Source organism: Bos taurus, chromosome 14 (genome assembly GCF_002263795.3).
Source record: "Bos taurus isolate L1 Dominette 01449 registration number 42190680 breed Hereford chromosome 14, ARS-UCD2.0, whole genome shotgun sequence".
NCBI classification, from domain to species: Eukaryota; Metazoa; Chordata; class Mammalia; order Artiodactyla; family Bovidae; genus Bos; species Bos taurus.
The window spans coordinates 73,747,612-73,773,949 of record NC_037341.1 but is presented as its reverse complement, the minus strand read 5'-3'; the positions used below and the strand labels follow the sequence as shown (position 1 = coordinate 73,773,949).

At 38.7% G+C, this 26,338-nt stretch overlaps 1 protein-coding gene across 3 annotated transcripts in view; it reads right to left on the bottom strand.

The window, feature by feature from the left end:
* The window catches only part of NBN (nibrin), a 55,611-nt gene extending 30,434 nt beyond the window's left edge, over positions 1–25,177 (bottom strand). The window contains exons 1-7 of one of the 3 annotated variants that reach the window (NM_001075837.2): positions 25,032–25,177; positions 23,043–23,173; positions 18,648–18,796; positions 18,055–18,214; positions 15,091–15,194; positions 6,897–7,014; positions 6,174–6,367 (exon numbers count right to left, since the gene is read on the bottom strand). In NM_001075837.2, coding sequence (NP_001069305.2) covers positions 6,174–6,367; positions 6,897–7,014; positions 15,091–15,194; positions 18,055–18,214; positions 18,648–18,796; positions 23,043–23,173; positions 25,032–25,068 — 893 coding nt within the window. In that variant the 5' untranslated portion in view covers positions 25,069–25,177. Of the gene's footprint in view, positions 1–6,173; positions 6,368–6,896; positions 7,015–15,090; positions 15,195–18,054; positions 18,215–18,647; positions 18,797–23,042; positions 23,174–24,190; positions 24,943–25,031 lie in introns of those variants that run through there. The other 2 variants (XM_059893256.1, XM_010812215.4) reach the window with 2 other exon arrangements.
* Between the last annotated feature and the right edge of the window lie 1,161 nt (positions 25,178–26,338).

The window sequence follows — 26,338 nt, the reverse complement described above, 5'->3', positions numbered from 1 at the left end:
TTTTTAACAATAAAATTTTAGAAATGGAGAACAAATTTATTGGTTGCCACAGTTTAAAGACAGGGAGTGGCAAGTGGGGAGGGATGTGTGGTTATAAAAGAACAACATGAGGGATTCTTGTGGTGATGGAGCTGTTCTGTATCTGACCTATGGTGAGTACACAAACCTACACATGTAGTAAAATTATAGAGAACTATTAATATACATACACAGACACCACACACACAGAAGAACATATAAAACTGGGGAAATCTGTACCTTAATAAATGAATACAATTATCCCAATAGAAAACTGGGCGAGAGACATGTATTTCACAAAGGAAGAAAACTAAATGTCCAATAAACATTTGAAGAAGTGTTAGCCATCACTTATGATCAGAGAAATACAAATCAAAATCACAAGATATGATTACATATCCATTAAACTGGCAAAAATGATAGTCTGAAAATGCCAAGTCTTGAAAATGGTGTGCATCTAACTTTGTCTCTTACGTAGCATGGGTAGAAGCATAAAGTGGCCAACAGTTCGATACTGTTGAATGTTCTGACCCTAGTAATGCAGTGATACATCCCAAAGAAAGTCCTGCACAAGTACCGGCAGGAAACATACAAAGATGGTCTCAACAGTTGACAATAATAGAAATTTATTTAAAATAACTAATTAGTGAATAAAATGAATATATGTTATTTTAGTTCAATGATGACAGTGTATCATATAATCCAAAGATTGTAATTCATTCAATTTTATGCAAAGCCATGGAACAGGGGAGAAGAGAAAGCAAAGCAAGAGAGGATAAAGAGAAAAAAATCAGCAACAAGAAGAGTTCCTGAATTTGGGCTAAGATACTGGGAACATATCTCAGCAAGGACAAACATCAGGGTTATATTGTTCCCCTAGACTTCTAACTTTTTTCAGAGATATTTAACTGATATCCTATACCCACTTCTGACAACTAATCAACAGAACCATGGCACTAACCAATCCCAATGCTGGCAGATTGTATAAAATTCAGTCAATAGCTGAAGTTACTGGTTTGATATAACTGCACTTTCCATGACAATCAATGGCTTAGACTAACTGGACAGGTGTTATTTTAAGTGATAGTCTTTCTCAAACTGTAAAATCATCCTCTCTCCAAAACCAAACTGAAACAGGGCCCGAAGACTACAGAACAAAATGTCACCTCATGATCTGGTCACTAGCCTCTGAGCAATCTTGCACCCTTGCACCCTCTTACCCGGAGGTAAGGCTCCGTTCTTACCTCAGGGTCCCTATACATGAAAGGCAGCAAGATGGGATGGGCTCTGGAACCAGACTCCGCGGGTTAACACGCTGGCTCCTCTCATCAGTCCCCGTGTTCTACTCAAATCCCTTTTTGCCCTTTCTGCACAATGAGAATCATGACAAAAAAAATACACAGGATTCTGTGTGGCTTAAATATTTAAAATACCTCTTAATATATGTAAAATGCTTAGAACAGGACCAGCTTACAGTAAATAAGTTATTATTGCTATTGTCTGCCATGTCTTTTAAAAACTGGTCATAGGTAAACTACTGCCTGAAAGAAGCTTTCTCTATTTAGAATAAACTTCTCCCCCCGCCCTGTTACTCTGCTTCCTTATACACATTTGTAGTTATCTGTTTACTTGTCTCTATCTGTCTTTTCCTCTAGACAACCATGGCTATCTTGTTTATCATTATATCCCCAGTGCCTAAAACATAATTACAGGACATTTTGGTTGTAGTAATATGATGGTACTTTTGTTACACAGGTATTTCCTTTTTCATAGCAGTTACTACATCTCCATTAAGCACAATATTTATGGGACACAAGACTGAAGTATTACTTTTTACTTCTGCAAATTCATTTTTTTAAAAAGTCCTTCATGGTCAGCAGAACTCCTGGGATAGGAAAAATGAATACTGGAGACAGCTTGTTTATTTACGGACATTTTAGACATATGAATACCATAAGCCCTAATAACTTTTTACTAAGTGAACAAGAATTTAGTCAACAGACTGCCAAGGCTGACTTTTTACTTTGTACTTCAAAGATTATTAATATAAATAAAGAGCCCAGGAAAAAAATCCTTGCTTTAGTGATTTCAAATGGTCCTCCCCCATTACAAACACTATTCTAGTATATTTGATACTTTTTTTTTCTGCTTTTTTATGAAAACTGAAAGTGAAAGTCGCTGAGTCGTGTCCGACTCTTTGCAACCCCATGGACTATACAGTCCATGGAATTCTCCAGGTCAGAATACTGGAGTGAGTAGCCTTTCCCTTCTCCAGAGGATCTTCCCAACCCAGGGACTGAACCCAGGTCTCCCACATTGCAGGCAGATTCTTTACCAGCTGAGCCACCAGGGAAGCCCAAGAATTCTGGAGTGGGTAGCCTATTCCTTCTCCAGTAGATCTTCCTGACGCAGAAATCAGACCGGGTTCTGAATTGCAGGCAGATTCTTTACTAACTGGGCTTCCAGGGAAGCCCATTCCTATAGTAGCCTATATATACAGGAGGGATAAAAATTTTCATATAAATTTTCAATGGGTACTAACCATCCAGGGAAAAATACATTTCTAGGCTATTTCAGAAAACATTTTACATTTGAGTTTTAACTTTCTCAACTACATAATCTAGAGGAAAACAAATACTACTTTATAAAGAGTTGTATATTCTGCAACTTTAATTAAAGTAACAAAAAAGAGGCATAACATATGTACTGAGAGAAAATTATCATGGATAAGTCTATTCTACTTTAAGCATACTAAGTCACAATAAATTTTCAAACCATATACAATAAAATCTTTGTAATAATTCTTGTATATATTACTATTCAGTTGCTCAGTCACGCGCAACTAGTTCTGACCCCGTGAACTGCAGCACACCAGGCTTCGCGGAACTTCACTATCTCCCGAAGTTTGCTCAAACTCATGTCCCTTGAGTAGGTGATGCCATCCAACCATCACATTCTCTGTCGTTCCCTTCTTAACCTGTCCTCAATCTTTATTTTTTAATTAATTACTTTAATTGGAGGATAATTTCTTTACAATACTGTGGTGGTTTTTGCCATACATCGACATGAATTACCCACGGGTGCATGTGTCCCCCATCTGAACCTCCCTCCCACCTCCCTCCCCAGCCCATCCCTCTGGGTTGTCCCAGTGCACCACCTTTGAATGCCCTGCTTCATGGACCAAATTTGCACTACTCATCTATTTTACATATGGTAATATACATATTTCAATGCTATTCTCTCAAATCATCCCACCCCCACCTTCTCTCACAAAGTCCCAAAGTCTGTTCTTTATATCTGTGTCTCTTTTGCTGCATTGCATATAGGATCGTTGTTACTGTCTTTCTAAATTCTGTATATATGCATTAATATACTGTATTGGTGTTTCTCTTTCTGACTTAACTTCACTCTGTATAATGGGCTCCAGTTTCATACACCTCATTAGAACTGACTCAAATGAGTTCTTTTTAATAACTGAGTAATATTCCGTTGTGTATATTTACCACAATATCCTTATCCATTTGTTTGCTGATGGACATCTAGCTTGCTTCCACGTCCTAGCTATTATAAATAGTGTTGCAATGAACATTGGGGTACATGTGTCTCTTTCAGTTCTGGTTTCCTCGGTGTGTATGCCCAGCAGTGGGATTGCTGGGTCATATTGTCCTCAATCCTTCTTAGCATCAGGGTCTTCTCCTATGAGTCAGCTCTTTGCATCAGGCTGCCAAAGTACTGGAGCTTCAGCATCAGTCCTTCCAATGAATATTCAGGGTTGATGTCTTTCAGGATTGACTGGCTTGATCTCTATCAAGCGTCTTCTCCACTACCACAATTAGAAAGCATCAATTCTTTGGCACTCTACATTTTTTATGGTCCAACTCTCACATCTGTATATGACTACTGGAAAAACCACAGCTTTGACTATATGGACCTTTGTCTCAGTGATGTCTCTGCTTTTTAAAATACACTGCATAGGTTTGGTCATAGCTTTTCTTCCAAGGAGCAAGTCTTTTAATTTCATGGCTGCAGTCACTGTCCACAGTGATTTTGGAGCCCAAGAAAATAAAGTCTGTCACAGTTTCCATCTTTTTCCCCGCCTATTTGCCATGAAGTGATGGGACTGGATGCCATGATCTTCGTTTTCTGAATGTTGAATTTTAAGCCAACTTTCTCACTCTTCTATTTCACCTTCATCAAGAGGCTCTCCAGTTCCTCTTCGCCTTCTGCCATTAGGGTGGTGTCATCTGCATATCTTGAGATTACTGATATTTCTCCCGGCAATCTTGATTTCAGCTTGAGTTTCATATAACCTGGCATTTCACATGATATATTCTACATAGAAGTTAAATAAGTGGGGTAACAATACACAGACTTGACGTACTCCTTTCCCAACTATGAGTCAGTTTTCGTTGTTCCATGTCTGCTTCTAACTGTTGCTTCTTAACCTCCATAGAAGCTTCTCAGGAGACACATGAGGTGGTCTGGTATCTCATCTCCTAAAGAATTTTCCACAGTTTGTTGTGATCCACACAGTCAAAAGCTCTAGCATAGTCAATGAAGCAGAAGTAGATGTCTTTCTGGAATTGCCTGGCTTTTTCTATAATCCAACGAATATTCGCAATTTGATCTGTTACCTCTGCCTTTTCTAAATCCAGTTTGTACATCTGGAAGTTCTCTGTTCATTTGCTGTTGAAGCCTAGCTTGGAGAATTTTGAGCATTACCTTGTTGGCATGTGATGAATGCAACTGTGTGGTAGTCTGAACATTCTTTGGCATTGCCTTTCTTTGGGATTGAAATGAAAATTGGCCCTTTTCCAGTCCTGTGGCCACTGCTGAGTTTTCCAAATGTGATGGCAAGTTGGGTGCAGCACTTTCACAGCATCATCTTTCAGGATTTGGAATACATCAGCTGGAACTTCATCACCTCCATCAGCTTTGTTGGCAGGAATTCTTCCTAAGGCCCACTTGACTTCACACTCCAGGGTATCTGGCTCTAGGTGAGTGATCACACCATTGTGGTTATCTGGGTCATTAAGACCTTTTTGATATAGTTCTTCTGTGTATTCTTACCACCTCTTCTTAATACCTTCTGCTTCTATTAGGTCTGTATCACTTCTGTCCTTTATTGTGCCCATCTTTGTATGAAATGTTCCCTTCGTATCTCTAATTTTCTTGAAAAGATGTCTAGTATTTCCCATTCTATTGTTTTCCTCTATTTCTTTGCATTGTTCACCTAAGGCTTTCTTATCTCTCCTTGTTATTCTTGGAACTCTGCATTCAGATGGATATATCTTTCCTTTTTTCCTTTGCCCTTCACTTCTCTTCTTCTCTCAGCTGTTTGTAAGGTCTCCTCAGACAACCATTTTGCCTTTTGGATTTCTTTTTCTTGGGGATGGTTTTGATCACCACCTCCTGTATAATGTTACAAACCTCCATCCATAGTTCTCAGACACTCTGTCCATCAGATCTAATCCCTCGAATCTATTTGTCACTTCTACAGTATAATCATAAGGGCTTTGATCTAGGTCATACCTGAAAGGTCTAGTGGTTTTTCCCTACTTCTTCAATTTAAGTCTGAATTTGGCAATAAGGAGTTGATGATCTGAGCCACAGTCAGCTTCTGGTCTTGTTTATGCTGACTGTATAGAGCTTCTCCATCTTTGGCTGCAAAGAATATAATCAGTCTGATTTCGGTATTGACCATCTGGTGATGTTCATGTGTAGAGGCTTCTCTTGTGTTGCTGGAAGAGGGTGTTTGCTATACCAGTGCATTCTCTTGGCAAAAACTCTGTTAGTCTTTACTCTACTTCATTTTGTACTCCAAGACCAACCTTGCCTGTTACTCCAGGTATCTCCTGACTTCTGACTTTTGCATTCCAGTCCCCTATGATGAAAAGGTTATCTTTTGGGGGGTGTTAATCCTAGAATGTTTTATAGAACTATTTAACTTCAGCTTCTTCAGCATTAGTGGTTGGGACACACACTTGGATTACTGGGATATTGAATGGTTTGCCTTGGAAATGAATCAAGATCATTCTGTCATTTTTGAGACTGTATATGCCTTTATATTACTATGTGGAGTATGAAAAATTTACATATAGAATAACCTACTTTCCCTTAAAAAAAAAAACAACTAATAAAGAATAATTCTATACCTTTGGAGTATATCCATAATTGAATGAATCCATTTTTTCTGAGAGTCAGGAATAAAAGTCTGTGAATCTGTTAGTCCTGCATCAACAACACAGGTTCCAGGAGCTGAAAAGAAACTATCATCTTCTTTATTTTCTTCTGTTATCAACCTAGCATCTCCTCCTCCAAATATAACAGCTGCACTTAATTTTTTATGCTAAAAATGGGCGAAAAAAGGAAAAAAGTAATGCACAGCCATAATTAATTTCTTGAATACATACTTAAAATTAAATGATTCTACTTCTTAACAGGACAATCTGAGCTTCCATTAGGAGAAAACCCCTCGTTCACTAGATACCATTACAGTCCCTCATTACACAGTTCTGGAACTGTGTGAGCTTACTTACATTTTTCCACCTATAACATAAAGTTCTGGAACTCTCAGCTCATCACATAGAAGACATTCAACAGCTGCTAACTAACTGAACAAATTAGAAGTTAAATAAAAGTTTTTGGTCTCTTCCTTGTATATATTTATGTAAACTTAATCAGCCAATTAACAGATATTAAGAAATGCCACAGTCATATACATGAACACTGGGCAAGTTCTGGGGCCTAGGCAGGTTTTTATTTCCCTTCGGACGTTGACACAAGATCTCAAAAGGAAATGTATTAATAACTGATAACTGATAATTTATCCTAGTTTATAATATTTTTTTTCAAGAAAATTTAGCTTATAACATTACCTGCTTGGCATTTAGAAAGACAAATGTTTTCCCTTTGAAGATTTGTTTTCTTTCCTGGCGTCCTGATAGATCAATATTTTTACTTTCAATAGCTGGTTCATCAACAGGTGGGTAAAAACTATAAAAAATAAAGTATATTATAATTACATACTACACTGTACGTATAACATGAAATTTGTAAACAGAATTGGCAATCAGGACTAGAAAACTAGAAAGGCTTAATTTCTATAATACAACTGTATTGTTAAAGAGTTTTACCTGGGACTAAAGGACTGAAAGTACCAAAATGCTTTTACTATAAATACAGTGACAGGTGCAACACAGAACAGCAGAGCTGTTCTTTATTTTCTAAAACTACATAATGTAAGAGTAGGCAATCATAACAAGAGACAATTAAATATATATAAACTAAACAATTATGTGAATTACAAATGGCTGAGAGATAAAAAGTAATAAGTAAAACCAAAACTGAAAAAAAAAATAGTAACAAATGGTTGAAATATCATCCATTAGAAATCAAATTCTATTTGCATATTAGACTTGCTTGCATGAGTGTGTGCTCAGTCTCTGCACTGTGTCTGACTCTTTGAGATTTCATGGACTGTAGCCCGCCAGGCTCCTCTGTCCATGGAATTTTCCAGGTAAGAATACGGCAGCAGGTTGCCATTTCCTACTCGGATCTTCCCAACCTAAGGATAGAACCTGTGTTTCCTGGTTCTCCTACACTGCAGGCAGATTCTTTGCCACTGAGCCACCTGGGAAACCTCATCATGTTTGGTTATAAATCTCTTCGGAGAAGCTCAGGAAATTTTAGAACCTATATTTTGCCAGTTTAAATAAAATTTTCAAAGCTTTAAAAACACAATCTTTTAGCTCTTTAAGGCAATACTCTCCTTAAGGTAATACTATAAACACATCTTAGTCATCCATAGATATTAGGGAATAGAAGAAAATAGAAAAGTAAAATCAAGAGATAATTACTAAAACTTCTTATCAGTCCATAGTTTCAACTTTCTATATAGTCAGTTCTTCTGTTAGAGCTATTAACTGACCAGTCTTTTAGTTTCTCTACCTTCTAATAAAAATTACTAATGTTCATGGATATAAAGACTTAATATTGTCAACATGTCAGTTCTTCCCAACTTGATCTATAAAAATAAACACAATCCAGATAACTTCCAGCAAGTTACTTTGTGAATATCAAAAAACGGATTCTAAAGTTTATACAGAGAGGAAAAAAAATTAGAATAGCCAACACAATATTGAGGAAGAACAAGATTAGAGTACTGACACTACCAGAATTCAAGGCTTAATATAAAGTGAGAGTAATCAAGAGAGTGTGGTGCTGATGAAAAAAGAGAGAAAGAGATGAGTGGGAGAGAACAGAGAACCCAGAACTGGACTCACATAAACGGAGTCAACAGTGGAGCTTACACAGTCTTTTCAACAACTGGTGATGAAACTGGACATTCACATACAAAAAAATGAATTTACACTCAGATCATACACTTTTCACAGAACATGACTCACAATGGATCACAGACCTAAATATAAAAGCAAAAGTATAAAACTCCTAGAAGATAACATAGGAGAACATCTATATAGCCTTGGATATGGAGATGACTTTTTAGATATAACACCAAAGGCATGATCCATGAAACAAATAATTGATAAGTGAGACTTCATTAAAATCAAAAAGTTCTGCTCTGTGAAAGATAATGTCAGGAGAATGCAAAGACAAACCACAGACTGGGAGAAAACATTTGCAAAACACGTATCTTATAAAGAACTGTTATCAAAAATATATAAAGAACTCTTAAAATTCAACAATAAGAAAACAAACAACCTGATTTTTAAAAACAGCTGAAGACTTTATTAGATACCTCCTCAAAGAAATATAGAGAGCAAATATGCATATGAAAAGATGCTTAGTATCATCATGTACCATCAAGAAAATGCAAATTAAAGCAAAGAGATACCAATACACAATTAAACTTTATAATTTCCTAAACTTTCATTTACCATGTTTGTTTCAGGCTAATGTATCTCTTGGGTCTGCAATTTTATTACAAGATAATAAGTTAACTTGTACCCGTTTCATGGATGTTGGCAGAAGACGGAGACTCCTGGGTCAGAGAAAAGCTGGCAGTAAGCCTCACTGTGTTTGCAGCAGCTCCCCTTCCATACCAAGTTTGACGGGGATGACACAGACTGTACCTCCCGAGAGCAGTGTGACAATGAACTTAGGAATCCACGCATTTTATAAGAAGCTTTCAGCAGGCCTGCTCTTTGGCCTTGGAAGGAGGTATTACTTCATCCCTCCAGGTTTCTCACTGTAAACAGAACCCTGAGAAATGGCCTAGGTATAGGGCAGTCAAGGGTCAGGGCCTTACACTGTTGGAATATTCAGCTAGTTTTGTATGATGTAAGGACTCTCCTCCAACACTGTTTTCTCAAAACAATGCTTGTTGTTTGAAATAAAGTAACTGAGAAAACACTATAATATGAGAAACTTTGCAAATTTTCAAATAAAGGGAAACTTCCTTTTTCTCTTGAGGGATCATTTTTTTAATATTCAGACATAAATAATACTTTAATGGACTTCCTATACTAGAGCACAGAGTATCAAACTTCTTTTAAATGGAATCATCTATATGGGTACTTCTATAACAGTGTAAGAAAATCAGACATCACTAACCACATCAGGTACTCTATCTTACCCCTGACTTACTCTGTTTCATGGTAACAGTGCAGAGATGCAGACATAATTGCAACAAAAGAACTACACTTTTTGTTAGGTAAAAATATTATAGTTTGCTTGCTTGCATGTTCATCTAGTCAAGGCTATGGTTTTTCCTGTGGTCATGTATGGATGTGAGAGTTGGACTGTGAAGAAGGCTGAGCGCCAAAGAATTGATGCCTTTGAACTGTGGTGTTGGAGAAGACTCTTGAGAGTCCCTTGGACTGCAAGGAGATCCAACCAGTCCATTCTGACGGAGATCAGCCCTGGGATTTCTTTGGAAGGAATGATGCTAAAGCTGAAACTCCAGTACTTTGGCCACCTCATGCGAAGAGTTGACTCATTGGAAAAGACTCTGATGCTGGGAGGGATTGGGGGCAGGAGGAGAAGGGGACGACAGAGGATGAGATGGCTGGATGGCGTCACCGACTCGATGGAGATGAGTCTGAGTGAACTCTGGGAGTTGGTGATGGACCGGGAGGCCTGGCGTGCTGCGATTCATGGGGTCGCAAAGAGTCAGACACGACTGAGCGGCTGATCTGATCTGATCTGATCTGATCTGAATGGCAGAAAGCAAAAAGGAACTAAAGAGCCTCTTAATGAAACTGAAGAGGAGAGTGAAAGAGCTGGCTTAAAATTCAACATTCAAAAAATGAAGATCACGGCATCTAGTTCCAACACTGCACGGCAAATGGAAAAAAAGTGGGTGCAGTGACAGATTTTATTTTCTTGGGCTCCAAAATCACTGCAGTGAATGCCGCCATCAAATTTAAAGATGCTGACTCCTGGAAAGAAAAGCTATGACAAACCTAGACAGCATATTAAAAAGCAGACATATCACTTTGCTGGCAAAGGTCCATATAGTCAAAGCCATGACTTTTCCAGTAGTCATGTAAAGATTTGAGAGTTGGACCATAAAAAAGACTGAGCACTGCAGAACTGAAAATATCTAGTACCAGAATTGTGGTATAGAGAAACTCTTCAAATTCCCTTGAATAGCAAGATCAAACCAGTCAGTCCTAAAGGAAATAAAATTCTGAATATTTACTGGAAGGACTGATACTGAAGCTCCAATACTTTGGCCACCAGATTTGAAGAGCTGACTCATTGGAAAAGACCCTGATGCTGGGAAAGATTGAGGGCAGGAGTAGAAGGGGGCAACAGAGGATAAGATGGTTAGATGCCATTACCAACTCAATGGACATGAGTTTGAGGAAACTCTGGGAGACGGTGAAGGACAGGGAAGCCTGGCATGCTGCGGTCGACAGGGTAGTAAAAAGTCAGACACAACTGAGCAACTAAGCAACAACAATATTTTAAAACTGGTAATAAAATAATTAGCATGAGTAAACCACAATCACAGAAAACTAACCAATCTGATCGCATGGACCACAGCCTTGTCTAACTCAATGAAACTATGAGCCGCGCTGTGTAGGGCCACCCAAGACGGGTGGGTCATGGTGGAGAGATCTGACAGAATGTGGTCCACTGGAGAAGGGAATGGCAACCACTTCAGTACTCTTGCCTTGAGAACCCCATGAACAGTATGAAAAGGCAAAAGGATAGGACACTGAAAGATGAACTCCCCAGGTCAGTAGGTGCCCAATATGCTACTGGAGATCAGTGGAGAAATAACTCCAGAAAGAATGAAGAGACGGAGCCAAGCAAAACAACACCCAGTGGTGGATGTGACTGGTGATAGAAGCAAGGTCTGATGCTGTAAAGAGCAATATTGCATAGGAACCTGGAATGTTAGGTCCATGAATCAAGGCAAATTGGAAGTGGTCTAACAGGAGATGGCAAGAGTGAACATTGACATTCTAGGAAGCAGCGAATGAAAATGGACTGGAATGGGTGAATTTAACTCAGATGACCATTATATCTACCACTGTGAGCAAGAATCCCTTAAAAGAAATGGAGTAACCATCATAGTCAACAAGAGAGTCTGAAATGCAGTACTTGGATGCAATCTCAAAAACGACAGAATGATCTGTTTGTTTCCAAGGCAAACCATTCAATATCACGCTAATCCAAGTCTATGCCCCAACCAGTAACGCTGAAGAAGCTGAAGTTGAACGGGTCTATGAAGGCCTACAAGACTTCTAGAACTAACACCCGAACAAGATGTCCTTTTCATTATAGGGGACTGGAATGCAAAGGTAGGAAGTCAAGAAATACCTGGAGTAACAGGCAAATTTGGCCTTGGGAGTACAGAATGAAGCAGGACAAAGGCTAATAGAATTCTGCCAAGAGAACACACTGGTATAGCAAACACCCTCTTCCAACAGTACAAGGGAAGACCCTATAGGTGGACATCACCAGATGGTCAACACTGAAATCAGACTGATTATATACTTTGCAGCCGAAGATGGAGAAGCTCTACACAGTCAGCAAAAACAAGACTGGGAGCTGACTGTGGCTCATCATGAACTCCTTATTGCCAAATTCAGACTTAAATTGAAGAAAGTGGGGAAAACCACTAGACCTTTCAGGTATGACCTAAATCAAATCCCTAACAATTATACAGTGGAAGTGACAAATAGATCGAAGGGACTAGATCGGATAGACAGAGTGCCAGATGAACTATGGATGGAGGCTTGTAATGTTGTACAGGAGGTGTTGGTCAAACCATCCCCAAGAAAAAGAGATGCAAAAAGGCAAAACAGTTGTCTGAGGAGGCCTTACACACAGCTGAGAAACAAAGAGAATCAAAAGGCAAGGGAGACAAGGGAAGATATACCCATCTGAAAGCAGAGTTCCAAAGAACAGCAAGGAGAGATAAGAAAGCCTTCCTCAGTGATCAGTGCCAAGAAATAAAGGAAAACAACAGAATGTTAAAGACTAAATATCTCTTCAAGAAAATTAAAGATACCAAGGGAATATTTCATGCACGGATGGGCACAATAAAGGACAGAAATGGTATGGACCTAGCAGAAGCAGAAGAGATTAAGACGTGGCAAGAATACACAGAAGAACTATACAAAAAAGACCTTCACAACCCTGATAACCACAATGGTGTGATCACCCACCTAGAGCCAGATATCCTGGAATGCGAAGTCAAGTGGGCCTTAGGAAGCATCATCATGAATGAAGGTAGTGGAGGTGATGGAATTCCAGTTGAGCTTTTTCAAATCCTAAAAGATGATGCTGTGAAAGTGTTGCACTCAATATGCCAGCAAATTTGGAAAACTCAGCAGTGGCCACAGGACTGGAAAAAAGTCAGTTTTCATTCCAATCCCAAAGAAAGGCAACGCCAAACAATGCTCAAACTACCACACAATTGCACTCATCTCACATACTAGTAAAGTAATGCTCAAAATTCTCCAAGCCAGGCTTCAACAGTACGTCAACCGTGAACTTCAAGATGTTCAAGCTGGGTTTAGAAAAGGCAGAGAAACCAGACATCAAATTGCCAACATCTGCTGGATCATCAAAAAAGCAAGAGAGTTCCAGAAAAACATCTACTTCTGCTTTATTGACTATGCCAAAGCCTTTGACTGTGTGGATCACAAAAAATTGTGGAAAATTCTGAAAAAGATGGGAATACCAGACCACCTGACCTGCCTCTTGAGAAACCTATATGCAGGTCAGGAAGCAACAGTTAGAACGACATGGAACAATACACTGGTTCCAAATAGGAAAAGGAGTACGTCAAGGCTGTATATTGTCACCCTGCTTATTTAACTTATATACAGAGTACATTATGAGAAACACTGGGCTGGAGGAAGCATAAGCTGGAATCAAAAGTGCTGGGAGAAATATCAATAACCTCAGATATGCAGATGATACCACCCTTATAGCAGAAAGTGAAGAAGAACTAAAGAGCCTCTTGATGAAAGTGAAAGAGGAGAGTGAAAAAGTTGGCTTAAAGCTCAACATTCAGAAAACAAAGATCACGGCATCTAGTCGCATCACTTCAAGGGAAATAGATGGGGATACAGTGGAAAAACTGTCAGACTTTATTTTGGGGGGCTCCAAAATCACTGCAGATGGTGACTGCAGCCATGAAATTAAAAGACGCTTACTCCTTGGAAGGAAAGTTATGACCAACCTAGACAGCCTATTAAAAAGCAGAGACATTACTTTGCCAACAAAGGTCTGTCTGGTTTTTCCAGTTATCATGTATGGATGTGAGAGATGGGACTATAAAGAAAGCTGAGCGCCGAAGAACTGATGCTTTTGAATTGGTGTTGGAGAAGACTCTTGAGAGTCCCTTGGACTGCAAGGAGATCAGTCCATCCTAAAGGAAATCAGTCCTGAATATTCACTGGAAGGACTGACGCTGTAGCTGAAACTCCAATACTTTGGCCACCTAATGCAAAGAGCTGACTCATTCGAAAAGACCCTGATGTTGGGAAAGATTGAAGGCAGGAGGAGAAGGGGACGACAGAGGATGAGATAGTGGGATGGCATCACCGACTCAACTGGTATGAGTTTGACGAAACTCTGGGAGTTGGTGATGGATAGGGAGGGCTGGCATGCTGCAGTCCATGGGGTCGCAAAGAGCCGGACACGACTGAGTAACTGAACTGAACTGAGTTAATGCTTAATTTAAATTCGTAGTAAAATACTTAATTTACATAGAATTTTAGATTTTTTTTTTTAAACTTCTTCAAATCTGTTAGGTCGTTTAGACAATAAGCTACTGACATACATTTTAAGTATGTTCTTATGTTGACTAAAAACATTCACCATTTTATAGTGACCAGTATTCTAACCATGCAATCTGAAAAGAAAAATCACAAGTATCTTCCTACCAAACCACCATTTATGTTACTGCAGATGTGATTAATGCAGTAGATACAGTAGACAGATCCTTAGTCTGGTGGTTTTCAAATTTAGCACAGCATCCAAAAAATTACGTAAATAAAAAAGCTATTATGAATCTTTCCAGATATTGCAATTAGTTACATTTCTTTTATTAAGCACCTATTACAATTCAGTAAGCTCAGACTTAGTGTATACCAGTAGTTAAAATAAATAATACTAATAATACAAAATACTTAAAACATTGAGTAGGACAGGTACTAGCCTCATTTTTCAAAGAAGGTAATAAGCTCAATTTCTAAGGCCACAGCACTGTTCATATTCTGGTCCAAGACTCCAGCTCTGTAACAGGGCTGTGGCACCTCACAATTCCAGGTGCCCTGCGTGCACGATGCCTGGCACCAGCATGTGTGCCCACTGGTACTACCTCGGGGTCATTACTATCCTTCACTATTTTTCTTTAAATGTTGGCACACATGTCATATCTGCTTCACCAAGATAAAGAACAATCAACAAAGAATTGCTTGGGAAACTTTCTGCAGATACTAACAAAAAAATTTCATTAATAATGCTGAACTGTAACGTTACATCCTGATATAATCAAGAAAGAGGGTATTAACCTAAATCAAGTCAGTGCAATCATATTTTATACGTCATATTTTGTTATATTTCAAATACACAATATACCTTTCAATTTCTGGAAGTTGTTTCTTGGACTGAACTGCTTTAAGAAATTCAGTAAAATATTCTGGTTTTACAATCGGACGCCCACAAATGAGTGCACATATTGTCTAAAAAGAAGAAAACATGTGAATACATATACTCATACCCTAGTTTTTTTTAAGTTCTATTTTTCCTTGCGTCGCTTTAAATTTATAACGGAGACACAATCTATAAAACAGAAGTCAGTTCTGGGTCATGCCTTAGTTTTAGTGTACAAATCCCTATAAAATCACTTGATTATAAGAAGCTACCAATTACAATATATGAGGGGGAACAGACTGGGAGTTTGGGGCTGACATAAACACACTGCTATATTGAAAATAGATAACCTACTGTATAGCACAAGGGACTCTGTTCAATAATCTGTAGTAACCTAAATGGGAAAAGAATTTGAAAAATAATAGATATATGTATATGTATAACCGAATCACTCTGCTGTACAACTGAAACTAACACAACATTGTGAAATCAACTATATTCCAATAAATACAAAAATTAAAAATAAACTGTGGTAACCAAAATTCATGTAAGTTAAGATCCCTACAAAACAAAGGTCTATATGCTAAAAAAGCAGTAAGACCAGTGAAATAACAAACATAACATATGGGCAAATTCAAGTATCAATAAACAATCACTATTAAAGGTGAAAAAAAAAGAAGTCACAAATTACAGTACTGATATAAAAACTGCTGGAGGCGGGGCCGAACAACATAACAAAATACAAGTCGATTTAAAAATGTATACCAATTACAAAAACATTAAAATGTATATCTTAGAATTAAGGAAATGTAACATCTACCCTAAAGAAGACAGTATCAAGAGATAAACATGAGATAGATCTTTCAGCCTAATTGCCTTTCAAACTGATTATATTAATAATTATGGAACAGTCTTTTTAATGCAAAAGGAAATAGCAACCACTACAGTATTCTTGCCTGGAGAATCCCAGGGACAGAGGGGCCTGGTGGGCTGCCATCTATGGGGTCGCACAGAGTTGGACACGACTGAAGCAACTTAGCAGCAGCAGCAGTCTTTTTAAGAAAGTATATAAAGGAATACCTGGTGTTGAACAAAAAGCTCAAAGTAAGTATACACAGGTGGAGTAGAGGAAGAAACTTCACCTAGCAGGTGAATCAAGCCATAAGCCTCAAATAAGTTATCTCCACAGTTTGAGAAAGATTAAAAGATATCACCACTGGCAATGAAAATAAAGAAGATTCAGCATAATTCTAAGAAATAATCCAGCTAAAGAGCTTGTAAGTGTGCTTCTAATAAACATGGGGAATTACCTAAATGTGAGCAAGCAATTTAGGGTACCTCTCAAGAATGGAATCTGAAAGTTATGAATCTCAAATATGAATGAAATAATTGACTTCTTGCATGAAGCAGTAATGAGCAATTCAACACTGGACTGACTAAGCTCCAATACATGTGATCTTGGGCAAAGGATTTAGTTGCTCCAAGCCTCAGTTTCCTCTTTAGAAAATAAAAGCTGAACTGAATGTTTACGTTCCCTTTTGGTTCTAACATTCAATGATTTTAAAAATATAAACTAACCTGTAGTGGGGGACATTTTACAAAAAAAAATAAATACAGTGACAAATTTCTTTTTGGCACATGATTGATCAGAATATTGAAAAAGGAGTATTGCTCTACAAACCTTTGCTGGAATATACACAGTACTATCTAATATCCAGGGACTGATGGTCATTAACATCCCAGTCATTGGAACAGTATGTACTATGATAAATGGAAGCTGGTTTCCCAGTCTGTCAAGTATCTTTCAAAACCACCTAACTGCCTTTGCTCTTACTTTATATCCACCAAGCAAGGGCTTGATTACCTACTTCATTTCTCACGGACCTTGGTATCTTTAAGGTGACTATGCTGGAGCCATATGTAAATATTCTGGTCACTATAAAGGTGTGTCTCTACTGTAAATTAATAAATGGACATTCTGAATTATGAATCTATTATCTGGGTTTATTACCATAAATTAGTACTCAAGAAGCTAATCACTCTGTTGAATTTATAAATCAATTTCATAAACTTACAAAGATGAAACAATCTCTGATCAGAGAAAACCCCACCAAAACACAAGTTTAACATGAGGTTCAATCTGAACAGCAAGGCTTTCTTTCTCTATGACACCTATTTAGCTATAACACACATATTCTAATTTAATTAATTATATAGCAAAGGATTTTTGTATCATCTAATAAAGGAAGCTAAATTTTTGCTGCTTTTCACCATAGATATAAGCCTAAAACAATCTCAGATTATCTATAGTCAAACTGTTGAAAGGAGACGAATCACCTCCCAAACTCATTCTTCAATTAGCTTCGGATTAACCAAATCTGATGAAGATGCAAAATCTGAAAACATACCAAAATATACCACTGTTTTAACAAATAGCATCTTCTAAAGGCTTATATCTACATATCTCTAGATTGTGACAATACATTAAAGTAATATTAAACTATAAAAAAAAGTTTTCATGATTAGGGCCTAAAGCCAAATAAAAATTAAACAAAAGAGCATGAAACAGTGAGATATATCACAGACTAGAGGAAGAAAAGACATAGACTGCCGACTTTGAAGATGGACAGTTGATCTCTAAATGCTTTGCTTTTAGACTGAAAACATTTCTTGGTGAAAGGACTACATAAGTCATTTAAATGCTAAATCAAAATCTGAAATATAATTTCATGTGCTTTTTGCTTGCTTTAGATAATAAACAGTGTTTCTGAAAAACCATTCTTAGCCTATATGGGAGGTATGGGGTTGTTTGGCATATACATATCTACAGCCAACAGTTCGGATAGTTTTAAAGTAAATGACTTTTAAAACATTTTTGTATAATGGGTAAATGAAAAAACTTAAATTCACAGAACTTACTTTAACATAATCACAATGCACTGAACTTACTTTAATGGTAACTTTAACTGATACCATGACAAGATGAGTACATTCCTCTGTCCAATTGTTTACAGTAAGTCCTCCAAGTTGCAATATGGCATGACTTAAAGCAGTTTTCCCAGAGACATCTAAACAAGAAGAGCATGCAACCAAAGGTTCATACTCTACTCTGTAAATAAAAATGTTACATAAATTTATTGTATAGTAAACTCAAGCTCACATCACACACTGTTATTTTGATTTTACATATTACTATACATTACAACTTAGCTCCAACAAAACTATCAGTCTTAAGTTGCAATTAAAAAAACCCCAAAGATCAAAAGCTTAACATTACACTTTGACCTACGCAGAATCAATCAAAAGTAGCTCCATCAAGATTCTCAGGGCCCACTCTAAGTCTCATTCACTCTTTGTCAGTTCTGTATGGTGAACAAAATGCACTAACCACATACAGTGCGAAGTTCACTACTATCCTACTATGCTAAGTAGGATCGAAATAGACTAGTTCCAATTTATTATTTATAAATATCCTTTTCCTTTAGAATTTGATTGGGCCAAAATAAAGTTGTCCATTTTAATATCAATTTCAAAATTCTTACCTGAATTTACTTTCAAACACTCCAAAGGTAACTCTATCCCCTGACTTCAAAATTTGAGAAAGACCATTCTGCATTTTCTCCTCATTAACAAAGGTACCATACTTAGAATTATCTTTTATTGTCAATACAGGAATTTCATCTGTTTGGCTCTAAAAAAAAAAAAAAAGATCAATAAATAATTTAAAATCTCTTACTACTGCATAAATACTATTCCTAGGGGCAAAGGTTTCAAAGAAAAGGTTGGTAACTTTTGGAATAGGCGATAACCTCCCAACAGAGTACATAGCACAGTTACTGTTTTGGTTGCAAGCAAAGAAATGATTACTCAACTAGCAATTAAGAGAAAAATGTCTTACTTTCAGAATCATTCATCTTAGAACATATATTTTCTTTATTTTTGCTAGGTCAGTGGAGATTTTCCTGACCTCTCAATTTGAGGACTATCTGCTTTTGTATAGACTGTTTCACATATAACATGACAGTTTCATTCCTAAGGTTTTTGTTTTTTTTAAAGTATTATCAAAATCACATAGAAAAAAAAAATCAAGCCAATGAGAAAAGGCTAGAGTGTTTAACTTGAAGTAACAATTTTTTCTTTAGGATTTTTAACAATAATGCTTTTTTTTTAATCTAAAAGAATATAGACACAAAACCTAAACATTACTGAACAGATCCTGTTTGCTGATACACAGTCTTACCTCAAAATAGTGGTTTTTCTTTCTTCATTACCACAAGCATTACCATGAGCTCAGTTCTTATATAGCTCTCTCTCTCTCTCTCTCTCTATGTGTATATATATATGTTTTTTGGGCTGGTTTAATTATATAGCACACCAAAACAAACTCAGTCATTCAAAGGAGCTGTGGGGCATATACACCAGCTGTTTTCCCTAGTAAAGCAAATCATTCTCCCTCTGAAAACCTAAGATATATGGCAAATAAGAGTGTTCATATGGCTACATAACTCTTTAAAGGAGGAGTCAAGAGTCCATTCACTGCTCTATTTCCAGGCTTTGGCACAGTACTGACACACAGTAAGCATTCAATATGTGAGTGCTTACATACTGAGGAGGAGGAAATGGCAAACTGCTCCAGTATTCTTGCCACAAGAACCCAATGGACAGCATGAAAAGGGCAAAAGATATGACTGAGAAGATGAGCCCCTTAAGTTGGAAGGTGTTTGATATGCTACTGAGGAAGAGAGGAGGGCAATTATTAACAGCTTCAGAAAGAATGAGGCAGCTGGGTCAAAGCAGAAATGATGCTCAGTTGTGGATGTGTCTGGTAGAGAAAGTAAAGTCCGATGCTGTAAAGAACAATATTGCATAGGACCCTGGAATGTTAGGCCCATGAATCATGGTAAGTAGAAGTGGTTAAGCCGGAGATGGCAAGAGTGAACATGGACATCTTAGGACTAAGTGAACTAAAATGGACGGGAATGGGCAAATTTAACTCAGATGACCAATGTATCTACTACTGTGGGCAAGAATCCCTTAGAAAAAATGGAGTAGCCATCATAGTCAAGAGAAGTCTGAAATGCAGTATTTGGGTGCAATCTCAAAAATGAAAGAATGATTTTAGTTTGTTTCCAAGGCAACCATTCAACATCAGAGTACAACAAGTCTGTGCCCCAACCGCTGAGGCCTAAGAAGTGGAAGCTGACTGGTTCTACAAGATCTACAAGACCTTCTAGGATTAACACCCAAAAAAGATGTCCTTTTCATCACAGGGGAGTGGAATGCAAAACAGGAAGTCCAGAGATACCTGGGGCAACAGGCAAATTTGGCCTTGGAGTACAAAATGAAGCAGGGCAAAGGCTAACAGAGTTTTGCCAAGAGAACACATTGGTTATACCAAACTCCATTTTCCAACACAAGAGACGACTCTACACAAGGACATCACCAGATGGTTAATACCGAAATGGACTGATTATATTCTTTGCAGCCAAAGATGGAGAAGATCTATACAGTCAGCAAAAATTAAGACCTGGAGTTTACTGTGGCTCAGATCATGAGCTCCTTACTGCAAAATTCAGGCTTAAATTGAAGAAAGTAGGGAAAACTACTAGGCCATTCAGGTGTGACCTGAATCAAATTCCTTATGATTATACAGTGAAAGAGATGAATAGATTCAGGGATTAGATCTGGTAGATGGAGTGCCTGAAGAACTAAGGACATAAGTTTGTAGCAGTGTACAGGAGGCAGCAACCAAAACCATCCCAAAGAAAAAGAAATGCAAGAAGGCAAAGTGATTGTCTGAGGAGGCTTTACAAATAACTGAGGAAAGAAGAGGAGCAAAAGGCAAAGGAGAAAGGGAATGATATACCAAACTGTATGCAGAGTTCCAGAAAACAGCAAGGAGAGATAAGAAGGCCTTTTTAAATGAACAATGCAAAGAAACAGAGGAAAATAAAAGAATGGGAAAGACCAGAGATCTCTTCAGGAAAACTGGAGATATCAAAGTAATATTTCATGCAAAGATAAGCACGATAAAAGGCAGAAATGCTAAGGACCTAACAGAAGCAGAAGATTTTAAGAGATGGCAAGAATATACAAAACTATACAAAAAAGGTTTTAATGATCTGGATAACCACAGTGGTGTGATCATTCACCTAGAGCCAGATATCCTGGAAATGTGAAGTCTAGGGGCCTTAGGAAGCATTACTACAAAGCTAGTGCAGGTGAGAGAATTTCAGCCGAGTTATTTTAAGAACCTAAATGATGATGCTTTTAAAGTGCTGCACGCAATGTGACAGCAAATCTGCAGAACTCAGCAGTGGCCACAAGACTGGAAAAGGTCAATTTTCATTCCAATCCCAAACAAGGGCAACGCCAAATAATGTTCAAACATATGACTGTGTTCATTTCAAATGCTAGTAAGGTTAAGGTCAAAATCCTTCAAGCTAGGCTTCAGCAGTACAAGAACCAAGAACTTCCCATATGTACAAGCTGGGTTTAGAAAAGGCAGAGGAACCAGAGATCAAACTGCCAACATTCACTGGATCATACAGAAAGCAAGCGAATTCCAGGAAAACATCTACCTCTGCTTCAATGATTATGTTAAAGCCTTTGACGATGTGGATCACAACAAACTGTGGAAACTGTTAGAGAGATGGGAATACCACACCACCTTCCTATCTCCTGAGAAACCTGTATGTGTTTCAAAAAACAACCAGACATTAGAACCAGACATGGAATAACTGACGGGTTCAAAACTGGGAAAGGAGTACAAGGCTGTATACTGTCACCCTGCTTATTTAACTTCTACAGAATACATCATCCAGAATGTCAGGCTGGATGAATCACAAGCTGGAATCAAGACTGCCAGGAGAAATATCAACAATCTCAGATATGCAGATGATGCCACTCTAATGGCAGAATGTGAAAAGGAACTAAAGAGCCTCTTGATGAGGGTGAAAGAAGAGAGTCAAAAAGCTGGCTTGGAACTCAACATTCAAAAAACTAAGATCATGGCATCTGAACCCATCCTTTCATGGCAAATGGAGAAAAAGTGGAAGCAGTGACAGACTTTATTTTCTTAGGCTGCAAAAGCACTGTGGATGTTGACTGCAGCCATGAAATTAAGACGCTTGCTCCTTGGAAGGAAAGGTATGACAGAACTAGGCAGCGTATTATTGCAAAGCAGAGACATCACTCTGCCGACAAAGGTCTACATAGTCAGAGCTATGGTTTCTCTAGTAGTCATGAACGGATGGGAGGGTTGGACCCTAATGAAGGCTGAGCACCAAAGAACTGATGCTTTCGAATTATGGTGCAGGAGAAGACTCTTGTGAGTCCCTTGGACTGCAAGATCAAACCAGTCAACCTGAAAGGAAATCAACCCTGAATATTCATTGGAAGGACTGATGCTGAAACTCCAATACTTTGGCCACCTGATGTGAAGAGCTAACTCACTGGAAAAGACCCTGATGCTGGGAAAGATCGAAAGGAAAAGGAGAAGGGGACAGGAGAAGATGATATGGTTAGACAGCATCACTAAGTTAACGGACAGGAATTTGAGCAAACTCTGGGAGACAGTGAAAGACAAGGGAGGCTGGCATGCTGCAGTCCATGCGGATGCAAAGAGTCAGACATGAGTTAGCAACTGAACAATGACAACAACAAAAATCACTCAGTAAATGTTCAAGTAAATATAAACGTGGTCTACTTCATTGAGTTTCTAAATCACTAAAGCCAACAGTAAAATACTGAAATAGAAACTTCAAATCTCAAAATAAACAAATATCACCAGTACCACTGCCAAAACACATTTAATTTTGCTAACATTTAAAGGAAACAGTTCTATAAAATGAAAAGTCTCCAAAACTCTCTCTTACATATACCAAGGTAGTCTTTTGGGACTTCAATTCCCTTACTGTCAGCAAATAGTGACTTACCAGGTTGGTTACAGAAAAGTTAGCGGTTAATGTAGCATGATTTCGACTGATGGACTGATCATCTTCAATTAGAATGCCACAGTTTTTTCTTCCAACAATGTACTCAACACCAGTCAAAAGTCTGTATGGTTCTAAGAGAATTTTTTTAAAAAGTAAATTTACAGATATACATATACATGTATATACATAAATATGTAAGGAGATATAGGTATGGCAAAATTTAAATATTTTTATTTCGCTATTTAAATGCTAATAACCAACTTTATGTAAATCAAACATGTTTTCTATTAAAGCTTCACTGAAGGAGGCAAATCTAAACAGAATGCTCCACCACCTTTCTAAAGAGAAAATAATTTTGAAAATTGTCAGTGCTTGCCCAGATTAACTTATAAATTTAACGCATTACTAAATGAAATCAAAATACTCTTTGGCGCTTGATAAACAAATTCAAAATTCCGTCAGAAAAATATGTGAAAAACTGTCCAGAAAAATGTAAATATTTGGGGAACTTTCTCTACCAGGTGGCAAAATATCCCACAAAGTGATAGCAGTTAAAAAGTATGGTATTGGATGAAGAGTAAATAATGTAGACCACTGCAAGAAAACTCCAAACCAGGTTCAAGTGCATAATTTGGGGAATTTTTTTATGTTAAAGGTAACTTTTAGAACAATGGGACAAAGTTATTAAAAAATTTTGTAAATCACAAATTGTTGGTGGAACGGCATATATGTTGAAGACTAGTAGACTTTAGTCTGGGACCACTGGAGTGGTAGGGTGATTAGGGCAGCTAAATTGGACAAGAGTCCAGGTAAGCCTTTGACCAGACTTAGATTATATTTTGTCAAACAGATTTTTAACCTAGAGTCGAGTCTTTCAACAAAAAACTTGCGGTTGGTTTAGTCACATTTTTCCTAGAAGGATGGCACCCCATAGCTTCCATTACATTCTGAAAAGAGTTCAAGATCCTTTGAAAGTTAAGAATGCTACCCACTGGCAGTAGGGACATTTTTCTTCCGCGAACTCAAAAAGCTAGCCATAGGCTACAAATGTTAATGGAAACTTGTCCGTCACAGTTTGTTCTATCTCTGCAATGCTCCAAATCCACAAAGCGCCTTATCTTTGAGTCTTTATAATATTTATTACTTACAGTATTATTACAGTATTTATTTTCCTTTCCATTCGTTTGGCCCTCTCCATACTGCCTTACACTGCCGGTCCTTTTAGCTTCTACATAGATCTTTTTTTTTAATCACAATGTAAACTTCCTAAGGGCAAGACCAATCACAGGCTACACCTGCTTAGGTACCAACTAACAAGTGCTTACACATTCCAGGCAACCAATTTACATGCAATTTCCATTTTCCATTGCTAGAAATGCAAAAGAGGAAAAAACAAAAAACTTTCTCAGTTCTGATGACAAAAAGGTAAAAAAAAAAAAAAGCTCGGAAACAAAACCGAAACTGTTTTCCCGTAGCTGCCATTGACACGTCATCTCCGTGGCTCCCAACAAAAATAAACGACGTGCTCAAAACAGTGTCGCCAAGTCCTGCAGCCTCTGTAAAGGTATTCTGGGCGTTTCCTCAAAAGCTTGAAAACACTAGCTGTCACAACAGGGTACCGGCCAAGGCTCAATGGAGCGCATCATCGAAGCCCGGCTCCGCGCCGGGGCCGCCAGGTGGGGCAGCCGACCGGACGGAAAGGACCCGGGCGGTCACTGAGCGGCCCAGCGCCCCACGCCTAGCCCACCCGCCAGGCCAAAGCCGGGTTCGCAAGCACCGCAGCCCCCGCCTGGAAGACCGCGCGGGCCCTCACGGGGGCCTCACGCAGCCTTCGCACCGGCTCCCGCCGCCTCTCAGCGCGCGACCCGAGGCAGCGCGGGAAGGCGGCGGAAGAGGCGACGACGCACCGGAAGTGCGCTCCGCAAACCCCTCGCCCGCCGCAGCTGCTCTCGGGAAATCGGGCCCCCGCGTTCCACCTTCTGTCCTTACCTCGGGCAGGGCCCGCGGCGGGGACCAGCTTCCACATGGGCCTAGGTCCCCCAGAGTCCGGCCAACGTGCGGGAGCTGACCACACTGCTGACCGGCAGGCGCGGCGGAGACTGCAACGTGCGCGCTCAGGAAGCCCGGAAGCCCAGAGACCCGGAAGCCGCGCCCGCCTAAAAAAGGGTAGGGACAGACAAGACAGTGACATTGGCACTTGGTTGCCACCCGGTGGTTAGGAAAGGAATAGCCGCTCTATATAGAAACGTGCTGTCTAGGATTCCATTTTAAGGTCTTCAAGGAATCCACACGATTATCGATTTTTTTTTCCTGCGTGTGAATGTAAGTTATTTTAAAAATCAGCTTCAAAGCAATCTAAACAGACTTTCTAATTAAACATACTAACGTCGTGACCAGTTATGTAGTTTCTTGCTTTTGCAATTTCTTAAATTGCAGTCACTCCTTGATATGGATCCTAATGATGATGGTAATTACGTTGAATATAAGAATTTCACCCAAAATAAAGTCATTATTTTTACTCTTCTTCAAGCACAAATCAACTTCTCCTAACTTCTCTGCTTCTTAATGTTGTACTTTAATCTGTTCATGCTCATGACTCCATGCTCAGTCCCCATTCAACTCTTTGCAACCCCATGAACTCTATGCAGCCCGCCAGATTCCTCTATCCATGGAATTTTCCAAGCAAGAATATTGGAGAATCTTTCCAACCTAGGAATCAAACCAGTGTTTCTTGCTGTTGTAGCCACGCATTCCGGGAAACAAACTCACTCAGGAGGATAATGCAGCTGTGGAGTGCAGTTTATTACACCGGCGGGCCCAAGGCAGAGTCTCCTCTTAGCCAAGGACCCCGACCAATTTTTTGTGAAAACCTTATATACCCTAAGTGTATATGCCCAAACCCAGCTCCCCCAATTCCCTGAAATTAGTCTGAACAAAGGAAAAGAAAGATACAATTAAAGTTAACCTGTGATTCATATGCCTTAAGCCTAGGTAGTTAACAATGGGCAATTATCAATAGGCCTGTGGTCATACCCAATAAGCATAATAGAATTTATGATTCTATTTGGTTACACAGATAATTAGGGTATTCTTTTAGGCGAGGGAGAGTCTAGGTATGAGCCCTGGGGTTCTTCCTTCTGGTGGGTCTGGTTTTCCAGTTGGTATGTCGTTTCCATAAATAGTGGGCATGTAGTTCCAAGCCCACAGTCTGGCCCAAGATGGAGTCCTGCTTTCAAGATGGAGCCTGTTCTGTCCGTTTCCTCCTTCATTCCCCTCCTTGATGCTCTTAATTCATA